Source organism: Oncorhynchus masou, chromosome 33, assembly GCF_036934945.1.
Source record: "Oncorhynchus masou masou isolate Uvic2021 chromosome 33, UVic_Omas_1.1, whole genome shotgun sequence".
NCBI classification, from domain to species: domain Eukaryota; kingdom Metazoa; phylum Chordata; class Actinopteri; order Salmoniformes; family Salmonidae; genus Oncorhynchus; species Oncorhynchus masou.
In genome coordinates this window covers 10,856,990-10,882,941 of record NC_088244.1, presented here as the reverse complement: position 1 = coordinate 10,882,941, position 25,952 = coordinate 10,856,990, and the positions used below count along the sequence as shown (strand labels likewise).

The 25,952-nt window shown below is 41.8% G+C and overlaps 1 protein-coding gene across 2 annotated transcripts in view; it reads right to left on the bottom strand.

The window, feature by feature from the left end:
* LOC135527818 (plexin A3-like) overlaps nt 1–25,294 on the bottom strand; it is a 195,709-nt gene extending 170,415 nt beyond the window's left edge. For both annotated transcript variants that reach the window (XM_064956417.1, XM_064956419.1), the window contains exons 1-3: nt 25,113–25,294; nt 17,239–18,510; nt 15,841–16,023 (exon numbers count right to left, since the gene is read on the bottom strand). In XM_064956417.1, coding sequence (XP_064812489.1) covers nt 15,841–16,023; nt 17,239–18,423 — 1,368 coding nt within the window. In that variant the 5' untranslated portion in view covers nt 18,424–18,510; nt 25,113–25,294. The remainder of the gene's footprint in view (nt 1–15,840; nt 16,024–17,238; nt 18,511–25,112) is intronic.
* Nucleotides 25,295–25,952: the final 658 nt, after the last annotated feature.

The following is a 25,952-nucleotide window of genomic DNA, read 5'->3' as shown; positions in this document are numbered from 1 at the left end:
TAAAAGTGTCTGCTTGGTCATTTAGAACAGGATTAAAGGTGTCTGCTTGTTCATTTAGAACAGGATTAAAAGTGTCTGCTCGTTCATTTAGAACAGGATTAAAGGTGTCTGCTCGTTCATTTAGAACAGGATTAAAGGTGTCTGCTTGTTCATTTAGAACAGGATTAAAGGTGTCTGCTTAGTCATTTAGAACAGGATTAAAAGTGTCTGCTTGTTCATTTAGAACAGGATTAAAGGTGTCTGCTTAGTCATTTAGAACAGGATTAAAAGTGTCTGCTTGTTCATTTAGAACAGGATTAAAGGTGTCTGCTTGGTCATTTAGAACAGGATTAAAGGTGTCTGCTTGTTCATTTAGAACAGGATTAAAGGTGTCTGCTTGGTCATTTAGAACAGGATTAAAGGTGTCTGTGTTGAAATAGAAAAGTGTCTGGTGAGTTTTTTCACCATCTGTCTCTTCCAATTTGCTCTCTGCCTCCAACATGATCGCAGGAATTGACAATGCTAGTTACTTTGGACAAACCATGTCAGTCTCAAAATATCCAGTTTCCTTCCTTTACAGAAACTAAAAATGACATGAAACAAAACATAAATAGTCCAGTGATAGTTGCTTGCCAAAATGGGGTGGTGAGCCATTTTATAAGCCAAAGCCTAACCATAGCCTTGGGTCACTCCCTTGAAATAGGGAGTCAGGCCTAATTAAATTAAAATAGGTTAACGTAAAGGGAACATTAATATTAAATCATCCTCTTTGGCCCAACTATGTTAAAAAGCCAAACATAACCCACACTGTGTTCACGGACAGTTTGTTAGGCCTTTATGACTCCTAATCTTTCTGTATTCTGTCCTTGCAAGAAACCATGTCAAATGATGTTTTCTTATGAGGCAGTCTGTTGGGACATAGGACTGTACCGGTCAGGGGATTTTGGATGACGGTAATTGGCCAGCCAAATGACCACAGTCGTCGTAACCGTTTGAATAGCAATTTTAAAAAAATACAGTCCTGCATCAGCCACATCAGTTAACGTCATTTGAATGAACATTTTACATTACCATGGACATTATTGCATCACAATACCAGGCGGGTATTGCTTGTTTTTAGCCATTTCATCATGTTGTTAAGAGTCCATGTTACCGCAGAAACGGACTCAACCACACGAATGCCTGGCCGTCCCGTCTTCAGCCAGATGTTGTTATATAATCCTGAAGGTCTTCATCCATAAACGTCAGTGACACTGTAATTACGCCAGCTCTATCTCTATCAGTTACACCAGCTCTATCTCTATCAGTTACACCAGCTCTATCTCTATCAGTAACACCAGCTCTATCTCTATCAGTAACACCAGCTCTATCTCTATCAGTTACACCAGCTCTATCTCTATCAGTTACACCAGCTCTATCTCTATCAGTTACACCAGCTCTATCTCTATCAGTAACACCAGCTCTATCTCTATCAGTTACACCAGCTCTATCTCTATCAGTTACACCAGCTCTATCTCTATCAGTAACACCAGCTCTATCTCTATCAGTTACACCAGCTCTATCTCTATCAGTTACGCCAGCTCTATCTCTATCAGTTACACCAGCTCTATCTCTATCAGTAACACCAGCTCTATCTCTATCAGTTACACCAGCTCTATCTCTATCAGTTACGCCAGCTCTATCTCTATATCAGTTACACCAGCTCTATCTCTATCAGTTACACCAGCTCTATCTCTATCAGTTACACCAGCTCTATCTCTATCAGTTACACCAGCTCTATCTCTATCAGTTACACCAGCTCTATCTCTATCAGTAACACCAGCTCTATCTCTATCAGTTACACCAGCTCTATCTCTATCAGTTACACCAGCTCTATCTCTATCAGTTACACCAGCTCTATCTCTATCAGTTACACCAGCTCTATCTCTATCAGTTACACCAGCTCTATCTCTATCAGTTACACCAGCTCTATCTCTATCAGTAACACCAGCTCTATCTCTATCAGTAACACCAGCTCTATCTCTATCAGTTACACCAGCTCTATCTCTATCAGTTACACCAGCTCTATCTCTATCAGTTACACCAGCTCTATCTCTATCAGTTACACCAGCTCTATCTCTATCAGTAACACCAGCTCTATCTCTATCAGTTACAACAGCTCTATCTCTATCAGTAACACCAGCTCTATCTCTATCAGTAACACCAGCTCTATCTCTATCAGTTACGCCAGCTCTATCTCTATCAGTTACACCAGCTCTATCTCTATCAGTTACACCAGCTCTATCTCTATCAGTAACACCAGCTCTATCTCTATCAGTAACACCAGCTCTATCTCTATCAGTTACACCAGCTCTATCTCTATCAGTTACGCCAGCTCTATCTCTATCAGTTACGCCAGCTCTATCTCTATCAGTTACACCAGCTCTATCTCTATCAGTAACACCAGCTCTATCTCTATCAGTTACACCAGCTCTATCTCTATCAGTTACACCAGCTCTATCTCTATCAGTAACACCAGCTCTATCTCTATCAGTAACACCAGCTCTATCTCTATCAGTTACACCAGCTCTATCTCTATCAGTTACACCAGCTCTATCTCTATCAGTTACACCAGCTCTATCTCTATCAGTTACACCAGCTCTATCTCTATCAGTTACACCAGCTCTATCTCTATCAGTTACACCAGCTCTATCTCTATCAGTAACACCAGCTCTATCTCTATCAGTTACACCAGCTCTATCTCTATCAGTAACACCAGCTCTATCTCTATCAGTAACACCAGCTCTATCTCTATCAGTTACACCAGCTCTATCTCTATCAGTTACACCAGCTCTATCTCTATCAGTAACACCAGCTCTATCTCTATCAGTTACACCAGCTCTATCTCTATCAGTTACACCAGCTCTATCTCTATCAGTAACACCAGCTCTATCTCTATCAGTAACACCAGCTCTATCTCTATCAGTAACACCAGCTCTATCTCTATCAGTTACACCAGCTCTATCTCTATCAGTTACACCAGCTCTATCTCTATCAGTTACGCCAGCTCTATCTCTATCAGTTACACCAGCTCTATCTCTATCAGTAACACCAGCTCTATCTCTATCAGTTACACCAGCTCTATCTCTATCAGTTACGCCAGCTCTATCTCTATCAGTTACACCAGCTCTATCTCTATCAGTAACACCAGCTCTATCTCTATCAGTAACACCAGCTCTATCTCTGTCAGTAACACCAGCTCTATCTCTATCAGTTACACCAGCTATATCTATATATCAGTTACACCAGCTCTGTCTCTATCAGTTACACCAGCTATATCTCTATATCAGTTACACCAGCTCTATCTCTATCAGTTACACCAGCTCTATCTCTATCAGTAACACCACCTCTATCTCTATCAGTAACACCAGCTCTATCTCTATCAGTAACACCAGCTCTATCTCTATCAGTTACACCAGCTCTATCTCTATCAATTACACCAGCTCTATCTCTATCAGTTACACCAGCTCTATCTCTATCAGTTACACCAGCTCTATCTCTATCAGTAACACCAGCTCTATCTCTATCAGTAACACCAGCTCTATCTATATCAGTTACACCAGCTCTATCTCTATCAGTTACACCAGCTCTATCTCTATATCAGTTACACCAGCTCTATCTCTATATCAGTTACACCAGCTCTATCTCTATCAGTTACACCAGCTCTATCTCTATCAGTTACACCAGCTCTATCTCTATATCAGTTACACCAGCTCTATCTCTATATCAGTTACACCAGCTCTATCTCTATCAGTTACACCAGCTCTATCTCTATCAGTTACACGGTTCTTTATGCCAGCTCTATCTCTATCAGTTACACCAGCTCTATCTCTATCAGTTATACCAGCTCTATCTGGACACACTCATCACAACAAGACACAAACGACCAATAAGACATTCCATAACAGTAGCAGAGATGTAGACCTAAAATCCACATCATTCTGTACCGTGCTGACGACTTCATCCAGAGAATCAAAGAGGCTCCAAGGTCAATTCAGTTTCACTCTCCAAACCTTTTCAACATAACCATTTGAAAGTCTAACTCTGGAGGTATGTTGATGCATTTACAGCATTAGCAGGAACGTGGAGGTTTGACATACTCGGTCACAATCCACAGCAGGGATTGTGAGAGAGTGAATAAGGTCCGTGTTGGTCAGGGGGACAACCGTTTTTGTTGTGTGTAGTCGTATCATACAGGTCAGGAAGACAGAGCTTGTCTTTGTTGGCCTCTTTATTAAATAACTCAACTCTAATCAGCCCTTGTGCTGAGGGGAACATTTGCAGGGAAATTTCATGAGGCCAAACAGTGTTCATTGAAGGTCAAATAAAGTACCATGTTCTTAATTCGGGACTCTCGGTTGCCAAGAAATTTCACACACATGCGGCAACTAAAACGGCAACATTGTTGTTTAACAGGAAAATATAATCATGGGTAGTGGAGAATTCCTAATAGGTAATGACAGTTGAACTATGCCACGGTACATCACTACAGTGTATCTACAAAAGCATTAGCCTATCATCGACATCTTATGAAAGGGGATGCTCCTGGGCCTCTACAAACATATTCATGCAATTTCAGCATGCCTCACTTATTTGTCAACATAATACATCTTGACTCATGATGACCTTTCATCGTCCAGAAACAGCAGGGAGGTTGATATGTGGGGTCACAGAGGAAGAAGACAAACGATAAACCTACTGGATCGTTACCCCAGCAGACTACCAAGGTTACGTCCAGCCTGATGCTAGAGCCTGCAGCCAGAGACAGAGAGACAGCAGGACAGCAGGGAATGACTAAATGTGTCTGGCAGACAGAGCCAGGCTTTTGCAGCTACATTGCATCTTGACCAACTGAAAAAAAAAAACATTTTCTTGTCGAAGATTTTTAGAAACTGTTCCCGTTCATGACGGAATGGCCTACAAAGTCGTAAAGATGAAGAGAAATGTTTCCCTCCTACTGAAGGCAGGTTCTGACTCACCAGGCGGGAGGCAGGAGGACTGAGACTTTATAGCAGACAGCCAGACACAGGTGCTTAAGTGCTGCTCCTAAACACTGTGCATTTATGATGATGGCAGCGGTGACCTTAATGAAGTTATGAGAGGGACGCCATTAAATTAGAAAAAAGAATATGCTCAGACGAGGACATATCCAAGAGGGACAGATTTGGGCAGTTTGCCCCAAAGAGGCGTAATCCCCAAACACAACACATAACCACTTATTTTGTTTTTTATCTAATGCTTTTTTTTGTAGTAAATATTTCAGCTTTTATTTTCATTGTTTTTTATTTGTTATTTCGTCTGAAATGTGCTGTATAAATAAAGCTTGATTTGATGAGATACTGTACCTGTGTCAGATAGATCAGAGCGGTAACGAGATCATTCCTGAGAGATTATAATGAGATAAACAACAACAGGATATGCACTGTACAGTAGTAGTAACAGTCTACTACAGTAGTGAACAATGTCATGCCAGTGAAGGATTCAACTCCCAATTTAGCCACGCCAGGTACAACTCAGTAACCCTTTTATGTTGTATTTAATGGATTCTTGTCATAGCATAATCCCCATATTTCAAGTATAGAGTAAAAACAAGCCCACTTTGCTCTTCCATCAGCAACATAGCTTCATCACAAGAAGTTAAATACAGAAGGAAAGATGGTAGAGAGAATGAGATACACATCTGGAAGCTATACCCCCGTCCCCGTCCCCCCACCACATCTAAAACTCTCTACTGTTCAACAGCTCTCCTGTCTCTCCCATTCTCACCACCACAGCAGCGGCCTTCCTCTCTGGCTCTCCCAAACCCTGTGCTCCTGTCAAACAGAACAACAGCTCACTCTGGGCACGGCAAAGCTGGTGGGAACTGCTGTGTGATGGTGTGTTGAGAGGTATGCTACTAGTCTGCTACTCGTGTGTTGGGTAGTTACTGGGGCAACAGAGAGATTGTCTACAATGTCGTTACAGTTGTGGTCAACTATACACTACCGTTCAAAAGTTTGGCGTCACTTAGAAATGTCCTTGTTTTTTAAAGAAAAGTACTTTTTTTTTGTCCATTAATAAAATAAAATCGAAATTGATCAGAAATAAAGTGTAGACATTGTTAATGTTGTAAATGACTATTGTAACTGGAAACGGCTGATTTTTTAAAGGAATATTTACATAGCCGTGCAGAGGCCCATTATCAGCAACCATCACTCCTGTGTTCCAATGTTGTGTTAGCTAATCCAAGTCATTTTAAAAGGCTAATTGATCATTAGAAAACCCTTTTGCAATTATGTTAGCACAGCTGAAAACTGCTGTCCTGATTCAGGACAGTCAGCATCCCGGAGTCGCCTGTTCACTGTTGATGTTGAGACTGGTGTTTTGCGGGTACTATTGATCAATGAGCTTTTTAAAATGATAAACTTGGATTAGCTAACACAACATGCCATTGTAACACAGGAGTGATGGTTGCTGATAATGGGTCTCTGTACACCTATGTAAATATTCCATTAAAAATCAGCCGTTTCCAGCTACAATAGTCATTTACAACATTAACAATGTCTACACTGTATCTCTGATCAGTTTGATGTTATTTTAATGGACAAAGAATGTGCTTTTCTTTCAAAAACAAGGATGTTTCTAAGTGAGCCCAAACTTTTGAACGGTAGTGTATAAATTGGCACCATTACACTTTACAAAGTGTAATGGAGCAGAATGTTTCGTTTATTATTTTCAATACTGGTTAAATAGTTACTTTTACCTGGTAGGCACCTGCAACTTAGCACAGATGAGATCAATTACACCGTAAACGAGAATCACTTGCCTCAAAAATGTATTTGAATCCTAAATAATTAAGATCAGGCAATTGTTTTTACTTTGAAGTGAAAAATGTATTTAAAAAAAAAAAATCTTGGTCCTCTGCAGTTGTAAATCAAACAAATTTGGATTTAATTTCAACTTATTTTAGAAGAAATTGCTAATAGTGCGAAGTGTGAAGGTGTACATATATTTCACCGCAACTGTATGTAGTAAACATGGATGGAACTGAGACCTCTCGAAAAAGGCAGAGGAATCTCTAGTTAATGAATAGCTGGTTAGTGGTTAGTGTTTTTCAGGTTCAATACAAGATTCTCAGGATCTAAAACCTGTCAGAAATTCACTTGATCCCTTGACCCTTGGAAAGGCTGATTGCTTAGCAATTTCTATGAATCACCAACCGTATGTTTTGTGAGACGTTGCTTGAATTGCTCGACAACCTTGAAAATGTCAATGAAAAGCAGCACAAGTCCAGGAATCCTTTCTTCACCATAAGACCACCATCCAAACAGAATCAAAAGCCACAGAAAATCTAAAATGTATGCCATAGAAATATAACACACTTGGCACACTTCCACACGACAATGATCTAATAGAGATATTGTAGCAAAAGCTCCTCAGAACTCTCCCTTACATGTGAGTGGACAGTCCAGCATCAACATTCCAGCATCAACATTCCAGCAGCAACACTCGAGCAGCAACACTCGAGCAGCAACACTCGAGCAGCAACATTCCAGCATCTACATTCCAGCATCAACACTCCAGCATCAACACTACAGCAGCAACATTCCAGCATCAACACTCCAGCATCAGCACTCCAGCATCAACACTCCAGCAGCAACACTCCAGCAGCAACACTCAAGCAGCAACACTCCAGCATCAACACTCCAGCATCAACACTCCAGCATCAACACTCCAGCAGCAACATTCCAGCATCTACATTCCAGCATCAACACTCCAGCATCAACACTCAAGCAGCAACACTCAAGCAGCAACACTCAAGCAGCAACACTCAAGCAGCAACACTCCAGCATCTACATTCCAGCATCAACACTCCAGCATCAACACTCCAGCAGCAACAACTCATGGAGAACAATGGCCCCTGCTCTCCAGACCCAACATCACTCAGCCTTGTTCTGGACCGGGGGATTTATGGCAAACAGATTTCCCCACGATCAAACCTGCCGTGGGCTGGGACGGCTCGTAAATCTGGGCCCTGGCCTGCTTCACAGCCCATTCACCCAACACTGATTTATACTGCTGAATTAGCTTCCATTCCAATTTGAGGCTGACGCCACTCAGGACAGACGCAGGGAAAATAGAACAGGAGACATTGACTTGCCTAGTTAAATAAAGGTTACACACACACGGAGTGCAGACCATGTCATACAGGTAACACCTGACCTGTACAGCTTGTCTACTGCTGTACATATGAACTGTTAGGGGGGTAACCTATAGGATGGTCAGATCTTACTGACTGTCCTATATGGGTGGGAATTGGCAGGGACCTCACGATACGATATTATCATGATACTTAAGTACCGATATGATATGTATGTAAAAAAATAAAAACATTACTTGGAGTCAAAGTATCAAGATAATATCGGCCAAAATAATATTGCAATATGTAAATGTATGGATTTTTCCCCCCATCACTACTGTGCTATGGATTGCCACTACAGTAAAATGTTGAATCTTAATAATATATTCAATATATTCTCAGCTTATGGCAGTATTTATTATTGAGTCCCAGCTATTAAATATTTCAAGTATTATGAAAAGCCAACAACAAAACTATTGCTTTAGCATTAATATTAAAACAAATTATTATTAAAAACTGTCTTGGAAACTTGATTTGCATGAGTTCCCTTTGGAAGACGAGATAAGATGGCTAGCATTCAAAAACTAGAACAGTTTATGCACACACACACACACACACACACACACACACACACACACACACACACACACACACACACACACACACACACACACGCACACGCACACGCACACACACACTTGGATACACTCGCACATGCACACACACACTCGGACATGCTCGCACATGCACACACAGGCACACAAAGACACACACACACACACACAGACACATACAGACACACACACACAGACACACACAGTCGGACACGCTCGCACACGCACACACAGGCACACACAGACAAACACACAGACACATACAGACACATACAGACACACACACACACACACACACACACACACACACACACACACACACACACACACACACACACACACACACACACACAATAACATCAGCAGTGGCACCACACCAGCACAAGCAATAAAATAGACCTGACAACCTTGGTCTCATACACAGCCTGTTGCTGAGTCAGATTATGTGATCCAGAAAGGCCTTTCCCTATTTCAGCAATAATAGATGTCTCACTGTAGCCTCCTCCACAGTGGTGATGGGGAGGTGCATGATACCAACCAACCACTGCTACAGTGCCTTGCGAAAGTATTCGGCCCCCTTGAACTTTGCGACCTTTTGCCACATTTCAGATATTTTCTAGATATAAAACTGTATTTTTTTGTGAAGAATCAACAACAAGTGGGACACAATCATGAAGTGGAACGACATTTATTGGATATTTCAAACTTTTTTAACAAATCAAAAACTGAAAAATTGGGCGTGCAAAATTATTCAGCCCCCTTAAGTTAATACTTTGTGTCCCACTTGTGTCCCACTTGTTGTTGATTCTTCACAAAAAATACAGTTTTATATCTTTATGTTTGAAGCCTGAAATGTGGCAAAAGGTCGCAAAGTTCAAGGGGGCCGAATACTTTTGCAAGGCACTGTATATTAACGCCACTGTGCTATCTACATTTCAATGCTTTTTGCAAACCGTTGATTATATTACAGTTGTTTCAGCTGAATGCATCTTGCTCGGTGTCACAATAGTGTGTAATAGAATTAACAGAATCCCAAACAAGGACACAGCTGTTCATTACCTGCACAAGAGTGCAGGTGCGAAATCAAATCAATCAGATGCAATCATCGTTCACTCATAATTATAACCTTATAATTATGATGTCCCTTTGTGTTTGCCTCAAAGTATTATCTCAGAAATCAACACAAATACATTCAAAGCAGCGCTCAGCTCCGTTTTCACAACTTAAAATTATTATTCTTTTCATATTCTCAGTTAGAGCTAACGCTGGTTCCTCTCTCCTACATATGCCACTGTGAAAGACATTGGTAGGGGACAGGAAATACTAGGGGCTCATGGGTAATTTCCGCATGGCTCCAGAAAGCGGCTTGTGTTCTCTGATCTCTTGCCAAAACAAACAAGCCATTCTGGGAGGAGATATGGTGCGATTATATAGCCTCCTCCTGCATTCTCTAGCTCCCTATTATGGCAGGTAGTCTAATACTCCACACTGGGCCACAAGAATCTATCCCTCAGAGCAGCATTTCACCGGACAACATTAAAAACTTAACACCCACAGGATGAAACTTGTGCAATATCCACTTTCTGTTAAGTGTAACTGTAATCTATTGGGTTTCTATTGAGATTGGGTTTAACAACAAAGCAGTCAGTGGCTGGTGGGAATAAGCCCTTTTTAGATTGTGTGAATGTTTGACTTCCCTGTCAGGGCTTGGCCTCTGCAGTCTCCTGCTTCTTCTTTCACAATAATCCATGTACCACAACCACATAATCCACTCACAAATTAAATAAACCCCAATCCCTACAACTGTGTTAGTAAATTATGCAAATTACAGTTTTTACACACCTGTTGAATTAATGATGATGATCTGCATTAGAGGTCGACCGATTAATCGGAATGGCCGATTAATTAGGGCCGATTTCAAGTTTTCATAACAATCGGAAATCAGTATTTTTGGGAGCCGATTTTGCAGATAAAAAAAATAATAATCATCATACCTATTGTTTAGGCAAGTCAGTTAAGAACACGTACTTATTTTCAATGACGGTCTAGGAACGGTGGGTTAACTGCCTTGTTCAGGGGCAGAACAACAGATTTTCACTTTGTCAGCTCGGGGGATCCATTCTTGCAAATTTACAGTTAACTTGTCCAACGCCCTAACCACCTGCCTCTCATTGCACTCCACGAGGAGCCTGCCTGTTACGCGAATGCAGTAGAAGCCAAGGTAAGTTGCGAGCTAGCATTAAACTTATCTTATAAAAAACAATCAATCAATCATAATCACTAGTTATATAGTATATATTGTTAAACCTGCATATTTAGCTTAAAGAAATCCAGGTTAGCAGGCAATATCAACCAGGTGAAATTGTGTGATTTCTCTTGCGTTCATTGCACACAGAGTCAGGGTATATGCAACAGTTTGGGCCGCCTGGCTCATTGCGAACTAATTTGCCAGAATTTTACGTAATTATGACATAACATTGAAGGTTGTGCAATGTAACAAGAATATTTAGACTTAGGGATGCCACCCATTAGGTAAAATACCGAACGGTTCCGTATTTCAATGAAATAATAAATGTTTTGTTTTCGAAATGATAGTTTCCGGATTCGACCCTATAAATGACCAAAGGCTCATATTTCTGTGTGTTATTATGTTATAATTAAGTCTATGATTTGATAGAGCAGTCTGACTGAGCGATGGTAGGCAGCAGCAGGCTCGTAAGCATTCATTCAAACAGCACTTTTGTGCATTTTGCCAGCAGCTCTTCGCAAGCAGCGCTGTTTATGACTTCCAGCCTAATGGCTGGTGTAACCGATGTGAAATGGCTAGCTAGTTAGCTGGGTGTGCGCTAACAGCGTTTCAAACGTCACTCGCTCTGAGACTTGGAGTAGTTGTTCCCCTTGCTCTGCAAGGGCCGCGGCTTTTGTGGAGTGATGGGTAATGCTGCTTCGAGTGTGGCTGTTGTCGATGTGTTCCTGGTTCGAGCCCATGTAGGAGCGAGGAGAGGGATGGAAGCTATACTGTTACACTGGCAATACTATAGTGCCTATAAGAACATCCAATAGTCAAAGGTATATGAAATACAAATGGTATAGAGAGAAATAGTCCTATAAATACTATATCAACTACAACCTAAAACCTCTCATGTTAAAAGGAACCACAAACTTTCATATGTTCTCATGTTCTGAGCAAGGAACTCAAACGTTAGCTTTTTTACATGGCACATATTGCACTTTTACTTCTCCAACACTTTGTTTTTGCATTATTTAAACCAAATTGAACATGTTTCATTATTTATTTGAGGCTAAATGGATTTGTATTGATTTATTATATTAAGTTAAAATAAGTGTTCATTCAGTATTGTTGTAATTGTCATTATTACAAATAAATAAAAAAGCATCTTAAAAACTTGAGATGGGAAAATGCGCAGTTGAGATGATCCTAAATATCTCTCTGTATAATCAATGCAGATCTTTTAAACATATTAGGTACTGAATCATCTTGACAGATACTGTCATCAGTATGGGCTAAATACTCCAAACTTGGCTTGTAGACATAGCCTTGTGACCCAGTCATCTTAGCAACAAGCAAGAAGATGGGAGGTAGGGAATATATTGATACACGTATCAACAGGGGACCTCATAAATAATCGGAATGGAAAACAAAAAACGACACTACTCTCCAAGGAGAAGACTTTCTAACTAAGCCCATGCTTTTCAGTGTGTATGTGAGCACATTTTACTTTCTGCTCTGGGAATAGGATGGTAAGAACACAGAACTGGGGTGTAATTCATTTCTGTCCCAAGCATTATAATCACTGTGTCAAGTGAAAAGTAGCTAACTCAGTCTCTACATCCTGCCCAAGATCTCACGGGATTTCTCTCAGATGAAATGGTTAACTGGGACAGACCACCCATTTAACTTATACAAGGACCAGGGACTGAGGCATTTATAAGAGAATGATTATTGATTCCAATAAATTAAAAAAACATTATCTTACTGTATTGTACTATAAAAATGTCTTCTCATCCAATCTCAGGCTTTTATTTCAAAGGCCGAGAAAGTAGACTAAATGACTTGATAGTCAAAGATAGGCAATAGCACACACTCGTTTGAATCTAATAGAACACTATGGGAGGGATGATGTTTTGGAGTTGGCCGAGTAGGAAAGTGAGGGCATCAATTCTCAGCAGCACCATTTGGTATAATGTTATTGTTGTAAACAGTGGGCACAGAGGGCAGGGTGAGTCATGGGCTGTTTTTCTTTTCATAGAACATTGTGGGAGTAGACCATGATTCTCTCTGCTAGGGTGCCAAACTGCGTTCTCCTGTCCACAAAACCAATGGAGAGTGACTGAAATAGCATCAAATGTATCCCTCTCCAGGCATCGCCACATTCAGCGGGGTTATCATTATGTCAGAATGTCCAAAATTCTAGATGGTGTTCCAAGTCCTTCTAGATGGTATTCCAAGTCCTTCTAGATGGTATTCCAAGTCCATCTAGATGGTATTCCAAGTCCTTCTAGATGGTATTCCAAGTCATTCTAGATGGCGTTCAGAGTCCTTCTAGATGGTATTCCAAGTCCTTCTAGATGGTATTCCAAGTCCTTCTAGATGGTATTCCAAGTCCTTCTAGATGGCATTCCAAGTCATTCTAGATGGTATTCCAAGTCCTTCTAGATGGCGTTCCAAGTCCTTCTAGATGGTATTCCAAGTCCTTCTAGATGGCTTTCCAAGTCCTTCTAGATGGTATTCCAAGTCCTTCTAGATGGTACTCCAAGTCCTTCTAGATGGTATTCCAAGTCCTTCTAGATTGCTTTCCAAGTCCTTCTAGATGGTATTCCAAGTCCTTCTAGATGGTATTCCAAGTCCTTCTAGATGGCGTTCAGAGTCCTTCTAGATGGTATTCCAAGTCCTTCTAGATGGTATTCCAAGTCCTTCTAGATGGTATTCCAAGTCCTTCTAGATGGCGTTCCAAGTCCTTCTAGATGGTATTCCAAGTCCTTCTAGATGGCGTTCAGAGTCCTTCTAGATGGCATTCCAAGTCATTCTAGATGGTATTCCAAGTCCTTCTAGATGGCATTCCAAGTCCTTCTAGATGGTATTCCAAGTCCTTCTAGATGGCTTTCCAAGTCCTTCTAGATGGTATTCCAAGTCCTTCTATATGGCGTTCCAAGTCCTTCTAGATGGTATTCCAAGTCCTTCTAGATGGCGTTCAGAGTCCTTCTAGATGGCGTTCCAAGTCCTTCTAGATGGCATTCCAAGTCCTTCTAGATGGCGTTCAGAGTCCTTCTAGATGGTATTCCAAGTCCTTCTAGATGGTATTCCAAGTCCTTCTAGATGGCGTTCAGTCCTTCTAGATGGTATTCCAAGTCTTTCTAGATGGTATTCCAAGTCCTTCTAGATGGCGTTCCAAGTCCTTCTAGATGGTATTCCAAGTCCTTCTAGATGGTATTCCAAGTCCTTCTAGATGGCGTTCCAAGTCCTTCTAGATGGTATTCCAAGTCCTTCTAGATGGTATTCCAAGTCCTTCTAGATGGTACTCCAAGTCCTTCTAGATGGTATTCCAAGTCCTTCTAGATGGTATTCCAAGTCTTTCTAGATGGTATTCCAAGTCCTTCTAGGTGGTATTCCAAGTCCTTCTAGATGGCGTTCCAAGTCATTCTAGATGGTATTCCAAGTCCTTCTAGATGGCGTTCAGAGTCCTTCTAGATGGTATTCCAAGTCCTTCTAGATGGCGTTCCAAGTCCTTCTAGATGGTATTCCAAGTCCTTCTAGATGGCATTCAGAGTCCTTCTAGATGGTATTCCAAGTCCTTCTAGATGGTATTCCAAGTCCTTCTAGATGGCGTTCAGAGTCCTTCTAGATGGTATTCCAAGTCCTTCTAGATGGTATTCCAAGTCCTTCTAGATGGCGTTCCAAGTCCTTCTAGATGGTATTCCAAGTCCTTCTAGATGGTATTCCAAGTCCACATATTCTTTATCCCCTTACACTGTGTATGAGACAGTAGTTTAGGAATTGTTAGTTAGATTACTTGTTGGTTATTACTGCATTGTCGGAACTAGAAGCACAAGCATTTCGCTACACTCGCATTAACATCTGCTAACCATGTGTATGTGACAAATAAAATTTGATTTGATTTGATAACTAAAGACCTATTACTGTGTACTCTACTACAACTCTGTCTCCACGCCAGTCTGAGGTTCACACACCGGATGGAAACCACAGATCCACATGAGGAGGTGTGATGAAAAATATCTAGTTTGGACACACCTACTCATTTAAGGGTTTTTATTATGTTTTGACTGGTACCTTTTGACCGGTACTGTATAGAAATCAAAAAGTCTATAATGCATAACATGTTGAACTACAATGAATTCAACAGAGTAATAAGAAGGTAACATTTCTATAGAGTTGATGTCATAAAATCCCCTGATGTTACTTTGCTCAGAAATGAAGTGCAACCCAGGTCAGTGGTATTCAAAAATAAATACATGTGGATTTTAAACATCGTCCTGAGAAAACAAGCTTCCATTGAATATAAAGTACCCAGCATTTCAACCCAGAATGACTAACTGCTGGTGTTCTTCATCTATTTTAAATGACTGAGCCGTGATGATAACATTGTGTCAACTCCCAGCAGAGCGGCAACCGAAAATAAATCCATTCAGAATAAGATGGAGGCTGAGCATATTCTACCGCCAACTCAAGTCAGGAAGGTCATATCTACACAACAACAAGTTCCTACCCAGAAACATATTATTTATTTTCATAACTCCTTTATCGAGTCAACTGAGAAAAGACCCTCATGGCTTCCACTAGAAATATCACAGAATATTCAATCCTGCTTTTGACCAAAAAAGCATTCTGTACTGTATCATGCAATGTTCTACAAATATTGAATCCCAGCGCAAAAGAAATCGGACAAAGTGGTTTTGGTGTTGGGTGAAATCCCATATCTGCCTACAGCACCAAGGTTTCCCCCAGGCCTTCTTCACCTGGTATGGCTTCGTGTAGAGAATTATAACACAGCTGCCAGGGAATAACTGATCGGCCCATTTGAACAGAAAGAATCAGAATGTCTCCCTTACCTTTTTGAGGCGTCCACTTCGGGTTCCCACAAACACCACGGAGTGATCTCCATAGGTGTAGGCTGTTACCGCTCCCATACCGTCCACGCCATCGTCATAGAGAGGGGTCCCTTCTATCACCCGCAGACCCCCAAGAGGTTGGTTCAACACCAGTCCACAGAAGTCATCACCAATCTGCTTCGGCTGTAAAACAAAACGAGAAGGGGACAATGTTCAGAATGTATCAAGGTTTGGATCAAATGTAGCCTATTTAATCATTTAGGGCCTGGAATACACAAAACGCTAATAGAATTTGGGAGTTTCACTACACCTCTAACATACATAAAGAAACATGAACATGTCATCAATTACTATGATAAGAAATGTAATAAAAAGCACCGGTGAATTCTTGGCATGTATATTGATTCAAAACAAATCTGAATCAATTAAAAACATGCCGGTGTCAGAGGAACAAACGATTATTGTTGTTGAGCCTTCATGAAGGATAACTATATCAAACAAGGCCTGTGCCAGTGTCTGGCACGCACACTCTCATGATGTGGGCAAGAGCTATTGCTGCGCATGAGAAGGGGCTAATGATGTCCATGAACCAGGCCATCATCAAGAGCAGATTTGCATCAGCTACAGGGGGCCCTGTTGCTCCTAATAAAAACAATCCCCCGCTTCCTTATAGGACCCAGGTCAGCTACTGATACTCGTAGTTCTCCTCTCCATCCGCCCAGGTCTGACCCAAAAACTAACGGGGTGCCATCAGCCATTAGGGCACAAGGAGGGAGGGAAATGTACCTTTATACACAGGCCTTGACAGAACATCTTATAAGTACAGTTTTGGCAGCAGCTCTTGAACTGTTCTTGATTTAAATCCTTGAGAGAGGTGCCCTTATAAGATGCATCCGTTTAAATACCCTGCCTGCTGCACAGTATTTAGATGGATCACTACTTCACTGTCTGTTTCACGAGTTGCCTCACAGTACAGTGATATGACTGGAGTCAGCTTCATAGGAGAAAACCCTCCATCGACATAAACTGCTCTGTCTTACGGTTTATCCCAGATAACGTTTACTGGAATATAAATTCTTCAATTTTATCAAACATAGTATAGATCAGCTGTGACTTTTCATGTTGTATAGTCACTCGAAATATGTTTCTGGATGTAAAAACACCAAAGCGTCACAAGGTGGAGACTGGCTAAGATATCCTATGCCAAGAACGTGTTTGCAAGCCTGTTAAATGTTTCAATATATTCATGGAGAATTTGGGCTATTGAAGTTAATGAGGTATGGATGAAATATGAATGCAAACCCAGCAGAATATTGCCTGCTCTGGGGCTGGGGCCTGAGGCAGGATAGAAGTACTTGATTTGAGCGGAACTACTGAAATGAAATGGTGATGACTCACCGTGTTGATGCAGGGGAGCTCCTTGTTGAGCAGCCAGGGCAGGGACAGCTTGCCCTCCCCACGGTAACATGACTTGATCCTCTCCCTCATAGCCAGGTTGATCTGATGCAGGGTAAAGAGACACAGGACCGTTTCCCGAGGCGGGTTGGCCCGGTTCTTCTGGCCCTGGGAGAACACCACAAACAGCACATCCTCATCCTCAGACAGCCCCAAAGCCTGGGCCAGCATCCGACCTGGACGGTGCTTGTAGGCGGACTGGACCAGCCGGTACTCCACCCCATCCTTGGTGCAGCCCAGGGGGAACTCCACGTAAGAGTAGAACTCGGTGTCGTTGGAACACATCCGCACTATCTTGGAGGTGAAGAACTTTTCACCGGTGGCATCCATCTGGGTGAGCTGTGTGTCCAGCTGCAATGTCAGGAAATAGATGTAGGTCCGGCTGGAGAATCCATACACGTAGTAAATGTCAAACGCCGGGTAGAGGGACAGGGTGTCGGAGGGTATCTTGATTTGTGATGACACAAACTCATCCTGGTAGACCAGACTGAACATGTTAACACTCTCTTCATCAGTGACCAGTTTACGGCTGGACAGGGTAGGGAAATACTCTGACTTGCCATCGATGGCTGCCCCGATAAACAGCCGGCTGCCCCCCTTCTTCTCATTCTTCCACTTCCCTTCTGTACTGTCAACCACCACTCCTGCCATGCCGTCAGCCTCCCTGGCTCCAGAGAGGTAGTGCTCCTTGCGGTGATGGGGCTCTCCCAGCTTGAAGAGGTCCTCCAGTCGCAGGAACTGACACACTCCCTGCCAGATGCTTCCACATGCTACCAGGCGGTTGCCAGCGTAATCAACCAGCAGCAACTTGTTGACGTTATCAGAGGATTCCAGTTTATGTGCACAGGCTCGGACGCTGGGAGGGGGGTAACATTTGGCGTTGTCATCCACGGGGCCAGTCATGTGTGAACGCAGCTCTGTTAGGTTGGCAGACAGCTTGAAGACGCGGTTCACTGCTCCCACATAGACCTCTCCCGTCCGGCTGTGCACTGTGAGATGAGTCAGGCTGGTGTCTGTGACCCTGTAGGTGCCTGTCTCAGGGGGGAGCTCGGTCGGGACCATGGGGAATGTATTGTTAGTCCCAGAGTGGAGAAAAAGGACAAATATCACCAGCCATTTGGGTGTCATGATGGAGATCTTTTGGTGGTGGGAGAATAGAGCTCGTCACGTGAGCTTATTGCAGTCCTTTGTCTGTCTCAGTTCAGTGGTTCATGTCTGAAATTAAAAAGATATGTTGGTTAGGATGGATTGCAGTATTGAATACATGAGTAAGTAGTGTCCCCTCAAAGTAGATGGAGAAAAATCTCGTTCAATTTTCATCACTTTTCAGTGTCCCCCTCCCCCCACCACCAACTCCTGACTGTCGTCGATTTTGAGATATTAATGACTGAATGTGCAAGTCAGCCACTGACACAGCTGTGAGTGTGAGGGAGGTTTGGGGGAGTGTATTGATTGTAGGGCTGGTGCCAGGGCTTGTCTGTCCCACTACCTTCACTCAATGGATTGCTAATAAACCTTTATAGCCATCACTAACACTAATCCTGAGCACATTTGTTAATTAGGAAGTATGGCTACTAGGAAAAGAGAACATGACAACAACGGAAAATATACAAACAAACAGTGGAAAATTAGGATGCGCTGCGATATATTTGTAGCAGACCACAGGGTAATGCCATGGTGATCAGTGGGTCAGACATCGCTCCACTGCTCATGGACCTCAACAGCCTGGGCCAGGACTGGGATAGGAAAAGACCCTTATTGCACCTCAACAGCCTGGGCCAGGACTGGGATAGGAAAAGACCCTTATTGCACCTCAACAGCCTGGGCCAGGACTGGGATAGGAAAAGACCCTTATTGCACCTCAACAGCCTGGGCCAGGACTGGGATAGGAAAAGACCCTTATTGCACCTCAACAGCCTGGGCCAGGACTGGGATAGGAAAAGACCCTTATTGCACCTCAACAGCCTGGGCCAGGACTGGGATAGGAAAAGACCCTTATTGCACCTCAACAGCCTGGGCCAGGACTGGGATAGGAAAAGACCCTTATTGCACCTCAACAGCCTGGGCCAGGACTGGGATAGGAAGTAGGAACACAGGAAGAATGGTTCTTTAATCATCTGACACATTTCAGCAGTTTGGGGTTTCAGGTATTAGCAGCACACAGACAGACAGACAGAGACATACAGACAGACAGACAGACAGACAGACAGACAGACAGACAGACAGACAGACAGACAGACAGAGACAGACAGACAGACAGACAGACAGACAGACAGACAGACAGACAGACAGACAGACAGACAGACAGACAGACAGAGACAGACAGACAAACAGACAGACAGACAGAGACAGACAACACCTCTAGCTCTTACTAAGCACTACTTGTTCTCTGCGTGAGGGGTGCTTGATATTCTGCCCGTCAACTCATTTAGTGTGTCCACAGTGTTTGGTGAGTTTCAGTAATAACAAAAGTATCTTTGTCAGGTTGCCTCTGACCTCACTGATTATGAGTCTTCACGTATTAGTCACAGAGAGGGCAGGAAAACACAGAACTCATCACAAATCCAATCATCCATCTCATCGTTTATTTTGTTTTATTATATAGTTTAGTTTTACTGGCAGTACTCTCCTTTAATGCATTTTTATTCCACATCCAATAACGGTTGGGAATATCAAATCCTTTGTTTCGCAAATGCATGCATGCCAAAATAGCACCTTTATCCAAACTGATTACCCTTATGGAGAAAATGATTCAGTTGTGCCCAGAGGTCTGAATGGATCAACGTGGACAAGAATGACAGTGATAGTCTGGTGTGAAAAGAGACATTCCCCATGCTTTTCTTTCTTTCATCCACTCATGACAATGAAATATGCTTCATGAATACCTCAAACGGATAGAATCATTACAGCTGCACAGATCAGCGCAACACGTTCTCATTAGCAGCCACCGTTTGATAAATCTGTTTTCAATTTCATAACAAATGTTAGAAGGTTTCAATGCATGCAAAATATCTATCGGCTGTGAAAATGCACAGGGATCGATAGGAAAAATAAATTGAGCAACAAGCAATTCTGAAGCTTGAGTTTGCACCCTTCCCTTACACGTCTGTGACTACAGAAAGCCCTCACAATGGTCAGAAATAGAATAGACGAGGCCACTTGCTGCCTTTAAATTCAGCGCAAACCCCCCAGTCATTGCCCATTGCAATACAATGCTGTATTGTAGTACATTTCCTGACTTGGGGATTACTATTGAGCAGCAGTCACAATGATTTCATTACCACAGAATAGAGAGGAGCACTGACTGGTGCCAGTAGCAGCTAAATTCCTTTAGCAGAGAATCTCGACCTGAAGGTTCAGAATTCTAAAGCAGAGAATCTCGACCTGAAGGTTCAGAATTCCAAAGCAGAGAATCTCGACCTGAAGGTTCAGTATTCTAAAGCAGAGAATCTCGACCTGAAGGTTCAGAATTCTAAAGCAGAGAATCTCGACCTGAAGGTTCAGAATGCCAAAGCAGAGAATCTCGACCTGAAGGTTCAGAATTCCAAAGCAGAGAATCTCGACCTGAAGGTTCAGAATTCTAAAGCAGAGAATCTCGACCTGAAGGTTCAGAATTCTAAAGCAGAGAATCTCGACCTGAAGGTTCAGAATTCTAAAGCAGAGAATCTCGACCTGAAGGTTCAGAATTCCAAAGGAGAGAATCTGGACCTGAAGGTTCAGAATTCTAAAGCTGAGAATCTTGACCTGAAGGTTCAGAATTCCAAAGCAGAGATGGTGCTGCAGCTGAATTAAAAAGCAGACTCTCGTGATTGACTTAAATAACAACTGTAAATAACATTTGAAACCTCAGCGGGAAATAAGACCTCCCTGCCCGAACAGTGAGAATAATTACAGGTTTTACAGGCTCAAGTTCATTCAATAATCTTTACAGTAGAGAGAGAAAGAAAGAGAGAGAGAGGGAGTGTGTGTGTGTGTGTGTGTGTGTGTGTGTGTGTGTGTGTGTGTGTGTGTGTGTGTGTGTGTGTGTGTGTGTGTGTGTGTGTGTGTGTGTGTGTGTGTGTGTGTGTGTGTGTGTGTGTTGTGTGTGTGCGTGCGTGCGTGCGTGCGTGTGTGCGTGCGTGCGTGTGTGTGTGTGTTGTGTGTGTGTGTGCGTGTCCATGTACGCGTATATGGTGCAACCCCTAACCACCCGAGAGCAAGCTCATTTGACAGAGATAAGGTTTAGTTGAAGACTTACTAGTGTGGAGCATAGCCTAGGGTATGTGATGCGATTTGTAATATGTGATAGCTTCACTAGGCTATTACTCAATACCTACCAATGGCTTTGTTTGGGTCGTGACATCTAAACCATTACGGGACAGATCACACACCCAATATTAAATGGCAATCTTCTGATTACTTAATAAAAATTAACAAGCGCATTCAGGTTATGCAATTTCAAGCCTCAGCCCAACTCCTCACTTTCTCCATTACACCATTATGTACATTAACAACTAGCTGCTAGTGTAGTTGGATCAATTGAAAGATGGAGGGGATGAGAACATCAGAATAATCCTTTTAAAAAAGTTTGTATGTATTTAACCTTTATTTAACTAGACAAGTCAGTCTGAGAACACAAACCCTGCCCTAACCCGGACGGCGCTTGTCCGCCCTATGAGACTCCCCATCGCGGCCGGTTGTGATACAGCCCGGGATGAACCCGGGTCTGTAGTGACGCCTTAGACTTCTGCGCCACTCGGTCCCCAAATACTGACTAGTTACTGCTGACTGTTATCAAACACAATCTCCTTTAAAGGAGGAGATGAGAGGGGGCCATGTTTTTAGATAAACCGTTAGGAATGAAAAGAGTCTGTGGAGTGTATGTGAAACGTGAACACAAAGAAGCAATCAGGGCAATCACCATTTCACCTAATCAAGGACTCTGAAAACACCACTCTCTTGTCACCAGTACTTCTCTAATGAGGGTCAACAGCACTTGATTTAAAAAAAAGAATTGCTCTGTTTCCTACTGAAGATGGTGTCCACACATGGCTACAGATGACCAAAACCAAGAATATTTGAGAGTTTCTTTTCAAAGGCACTCACCCCTACTCAACTGTCCTTAGTTCACATAATGATACGTTGCCCCTTACTGCATACAGTAAACTACTGCAGATGGGGCATGAACACCAAGATGTTTCCTTTCATCATTAAGTTATATTTTTGCCAGAAAAAATGTAAATGTTTTGGGAGGAATAGAGCTTGCATCTATTTTAAGAATAAGTCCATTAGCACTTACAGTATGTGGTGAATTGTTAAAACATCCACCCAAACTAAAGACTAGATCTGAGTATGCACTAGGCATTGGCATACATTACACATGACTACATCTAAATCAGGCTTCTGGGTTCTGTGAAGCTCTGGAACGGTTCTATCTCAATGGTGCGAAGTTCATCACAGAGGAGGAAAGAGGAACTCTTAAGTGTCATGTGATTGTTTCCTCTGCCTGTTATTTTAGTCCTGTTTATCATTCTGTATGATTCCAAGGTCAGTAGTTCCCTCTGTTCTCCCACTGTTACACCAGACATGAGAACAGGCATACTGGCTGAGACACTGGCCCAATGTTGTCCATAATGAATAAATAATAACATGTGCCATTTAGCAGACACTTTTATCCTAACGAGTATGGGTGTTCCAGGGAATCGAACCAACTATCCTGGCGTTGCAAACCGATCTCCAAACACCACTCACATAACTTCAGGGAAACTAGCTTATTACACAGCTTATTAAACAGTGCCACAAATTGAGCTAAGGGACAACATGGGTATGGAATGGATATTCCATTGCACAGCCACAGATAGTGGTATGGAAAACCAGAGTGTTCCCATTGGGATGCTCCCTTTGGTATTTGGTCAGACAATTAATGAATGGGTACCATTACTTTATCCATTACAATTGCCAAGATAAAGCTTACTGTGAGCATGAGCCTCAACACATGAGGTTCACATTATAATAAAACATGTTTTAACCTTTATTTAACAATAAATAAACTCAATGTGTTTCTACTCTACATGTAACCTATCATATGTAACCTCGTCTGGAGGGTGTATCCATTCAAAAACCTCCCCCATTACCTTTGGGAAGAGGGGGACAGCAATCACCTGCCGAGGGGGAAAAAGACAGATGTCATTAAAGATAAAAGCTAAGTGTGTTGCCTTCATGGCAGAGCAGCAGCAGACAATGGAGAGGATGACATTAAATTGAGAAACGGCTTGTAGACAGAAGCTATTGCTCAGTGATTACCAATGTCTATGACTGTCCCTGACCAACTAAGCCTGGACACTTACTCAGTCAATGATATCATGAAACTCTTAATGCCCCTTTGTAAGCTTATACAATGACAAATGCAGGGTGGAATCTTGCTGCTGTGATTTCAAGATCCCATGCCTGACCTGGCTGGCCATATCTGCTCTCTGATATAGCTGAGACAATAGGTTTTGAGGTCTGCAATTTAGTGTATTAGGGGTTCCATAGCCCTTTTTTCCACAACCAATTTTCCCATTCATGAATGCTGCAGATACAGCTGTTAGTGCTTTAACCTGTGGGAATAGGCTAATAGGGGGGGGGGGGTTAAGTGAGGGTGAAAGGTTGTCCCTACATTAGTTTATTTCCCCAATAATCTCAAACTATCGTGATTAGTCTGGAAACGGGGCCTTATGCTGCCATGATAACAAAAAAGACAACCAGATATCAGACAAGAGACAAATGTTTTGTGACACATGTGCAAGGCTGCCCGTGTGTTGACCCTGTGTAAAATGCAATCTCCCTTTAACCTGTTATTTAAACATCATTGTTGCCAACTTTGGCTATACTCTTCATTGTTGTGAAGATACACATTGTATCACCTGCAGTTTCCTCCCTTATGAAACCATCAATACTCCATTGGGATAAAATAGGCTACGTGATTTGAAATTGCATTATGAAGAAATCCGTTGTCTTAATTATTGAGAAGGACATCACAAGCAATGGGTACACAATTACATGATAATTATTCACAGAATGGAATATGTTTCTAATTCATATGCATATTTTTCTGATAAAAACGTGAGGTCACGTGACCATATTTCACCGGAGCTGTTACAGATGTGTCAGACGGTAGCCTATATGTGAAAACAACCCGGAGCCGAATACACCCTGTTCGTGAAGCAGCCAGAGTAATCCAATTGGTAACGTTAGGACCTGCTTGGAAGACTATTTTAGTCAATTTGATAACATTCATCTGCCAAGATAAACGTTAATGTTGACAATTAACCTACATGATAGTTAGTCTACTGTCTGTGTTTTGGTTTAATAAACTCTAGGAAAATATCCATGATGTTATTAGATAGATGCACATGGAGGAATATAATTAACGTTTCGTTTGGCAAAAAAAAAGAACTATGTATGAAGACTAGGGCGTTCACATGTTAAATGAACTGATCACAAGGCAAATGGATCTGTTTTTCCATCAGATAACTAATGTTTTTAACGCCCCTTTGGCTTTGTTCTGAAAGGAGCGGCGGCGGCTCCTTGCATCACACTATACTGCTTACATATCCAGCCAAAGACCTCATGCACCCTTTCTAAAAGCATTATACAACTAAAGCATGCAGTCCTACTGACTATTGCTTATGAATGTGTTATCGACACTTTCAGCATACAAACTGCATGATGTTTTAAAAGTCTTATAAAGCCCAGTCATGGTTTAAAAAGCATGCTTCGGATTCAAACGCTAGCCACTATGTTTCAGCAGCATCGTGAAATGAGATCAGTAACGAAACACAGGCTCGTGGACCTACCTGTACTTAAAGTGCAACAGTTACATCCACAACCACGTGCAGTTCTTTTTCCCGCGGTTATCATATAGGCCTATAATTATTTGTTAATTAGTTATAATTCTGCGCAAAATCCTCGAAATAAACCAACAGAGCACTCACTGCTTGAATCGCATGGCACTCTCTACACATTAGGAACGGTCTTATTTTCTCCTGGATGAGCAAGGCTGGTAGCTATCCCTTTATGGAACGTACCACTTTCAACAAGGGAATTCAAACTCATTATTGCTCACTAAACCATAGAATAAGATCAAATATAATTGCTACATTAAGTTACTAATGCATTATTACATGGATTTAATTACAATACCGTTTTGTCTTCACATTTGGTGTTTTTGAATAATGATTATATATGATCACATTTGGCATGCGCTTAAATCTACCCTAATAGTAGTTGGAAAAGGCTCGCCCATAAACGAGTATTTTTCTACCAAACCCAGATGTTAGAGAGAAGGCTGGATTTTCAAGGCGGATAGAGATGTTTGATACAAAATAAGGAAGAGAAAAATGTGAAAGTTAAATATGTTGCAGAATAAAAAATAAAAAATCTAAACTCCCTCACGTGGACATAATCGTCACTTTGTTATTAAAACATGCAATAAAACAGTTATAAACGTTTATAAACCGCACACCTTCCCGTTCCAAGAGATCTGAATTAACGTTATAGATCTGCTACTATTCGGAGTAAAAAAAAAATTTGATAATATGATTGACATATTTATTTTAATGAAGAACAGAGAGTTCCTTGAAGTCATAACCTGATAAGTTATAGATGTTAAGACAGAAATAAGTAGGTTTCAATTT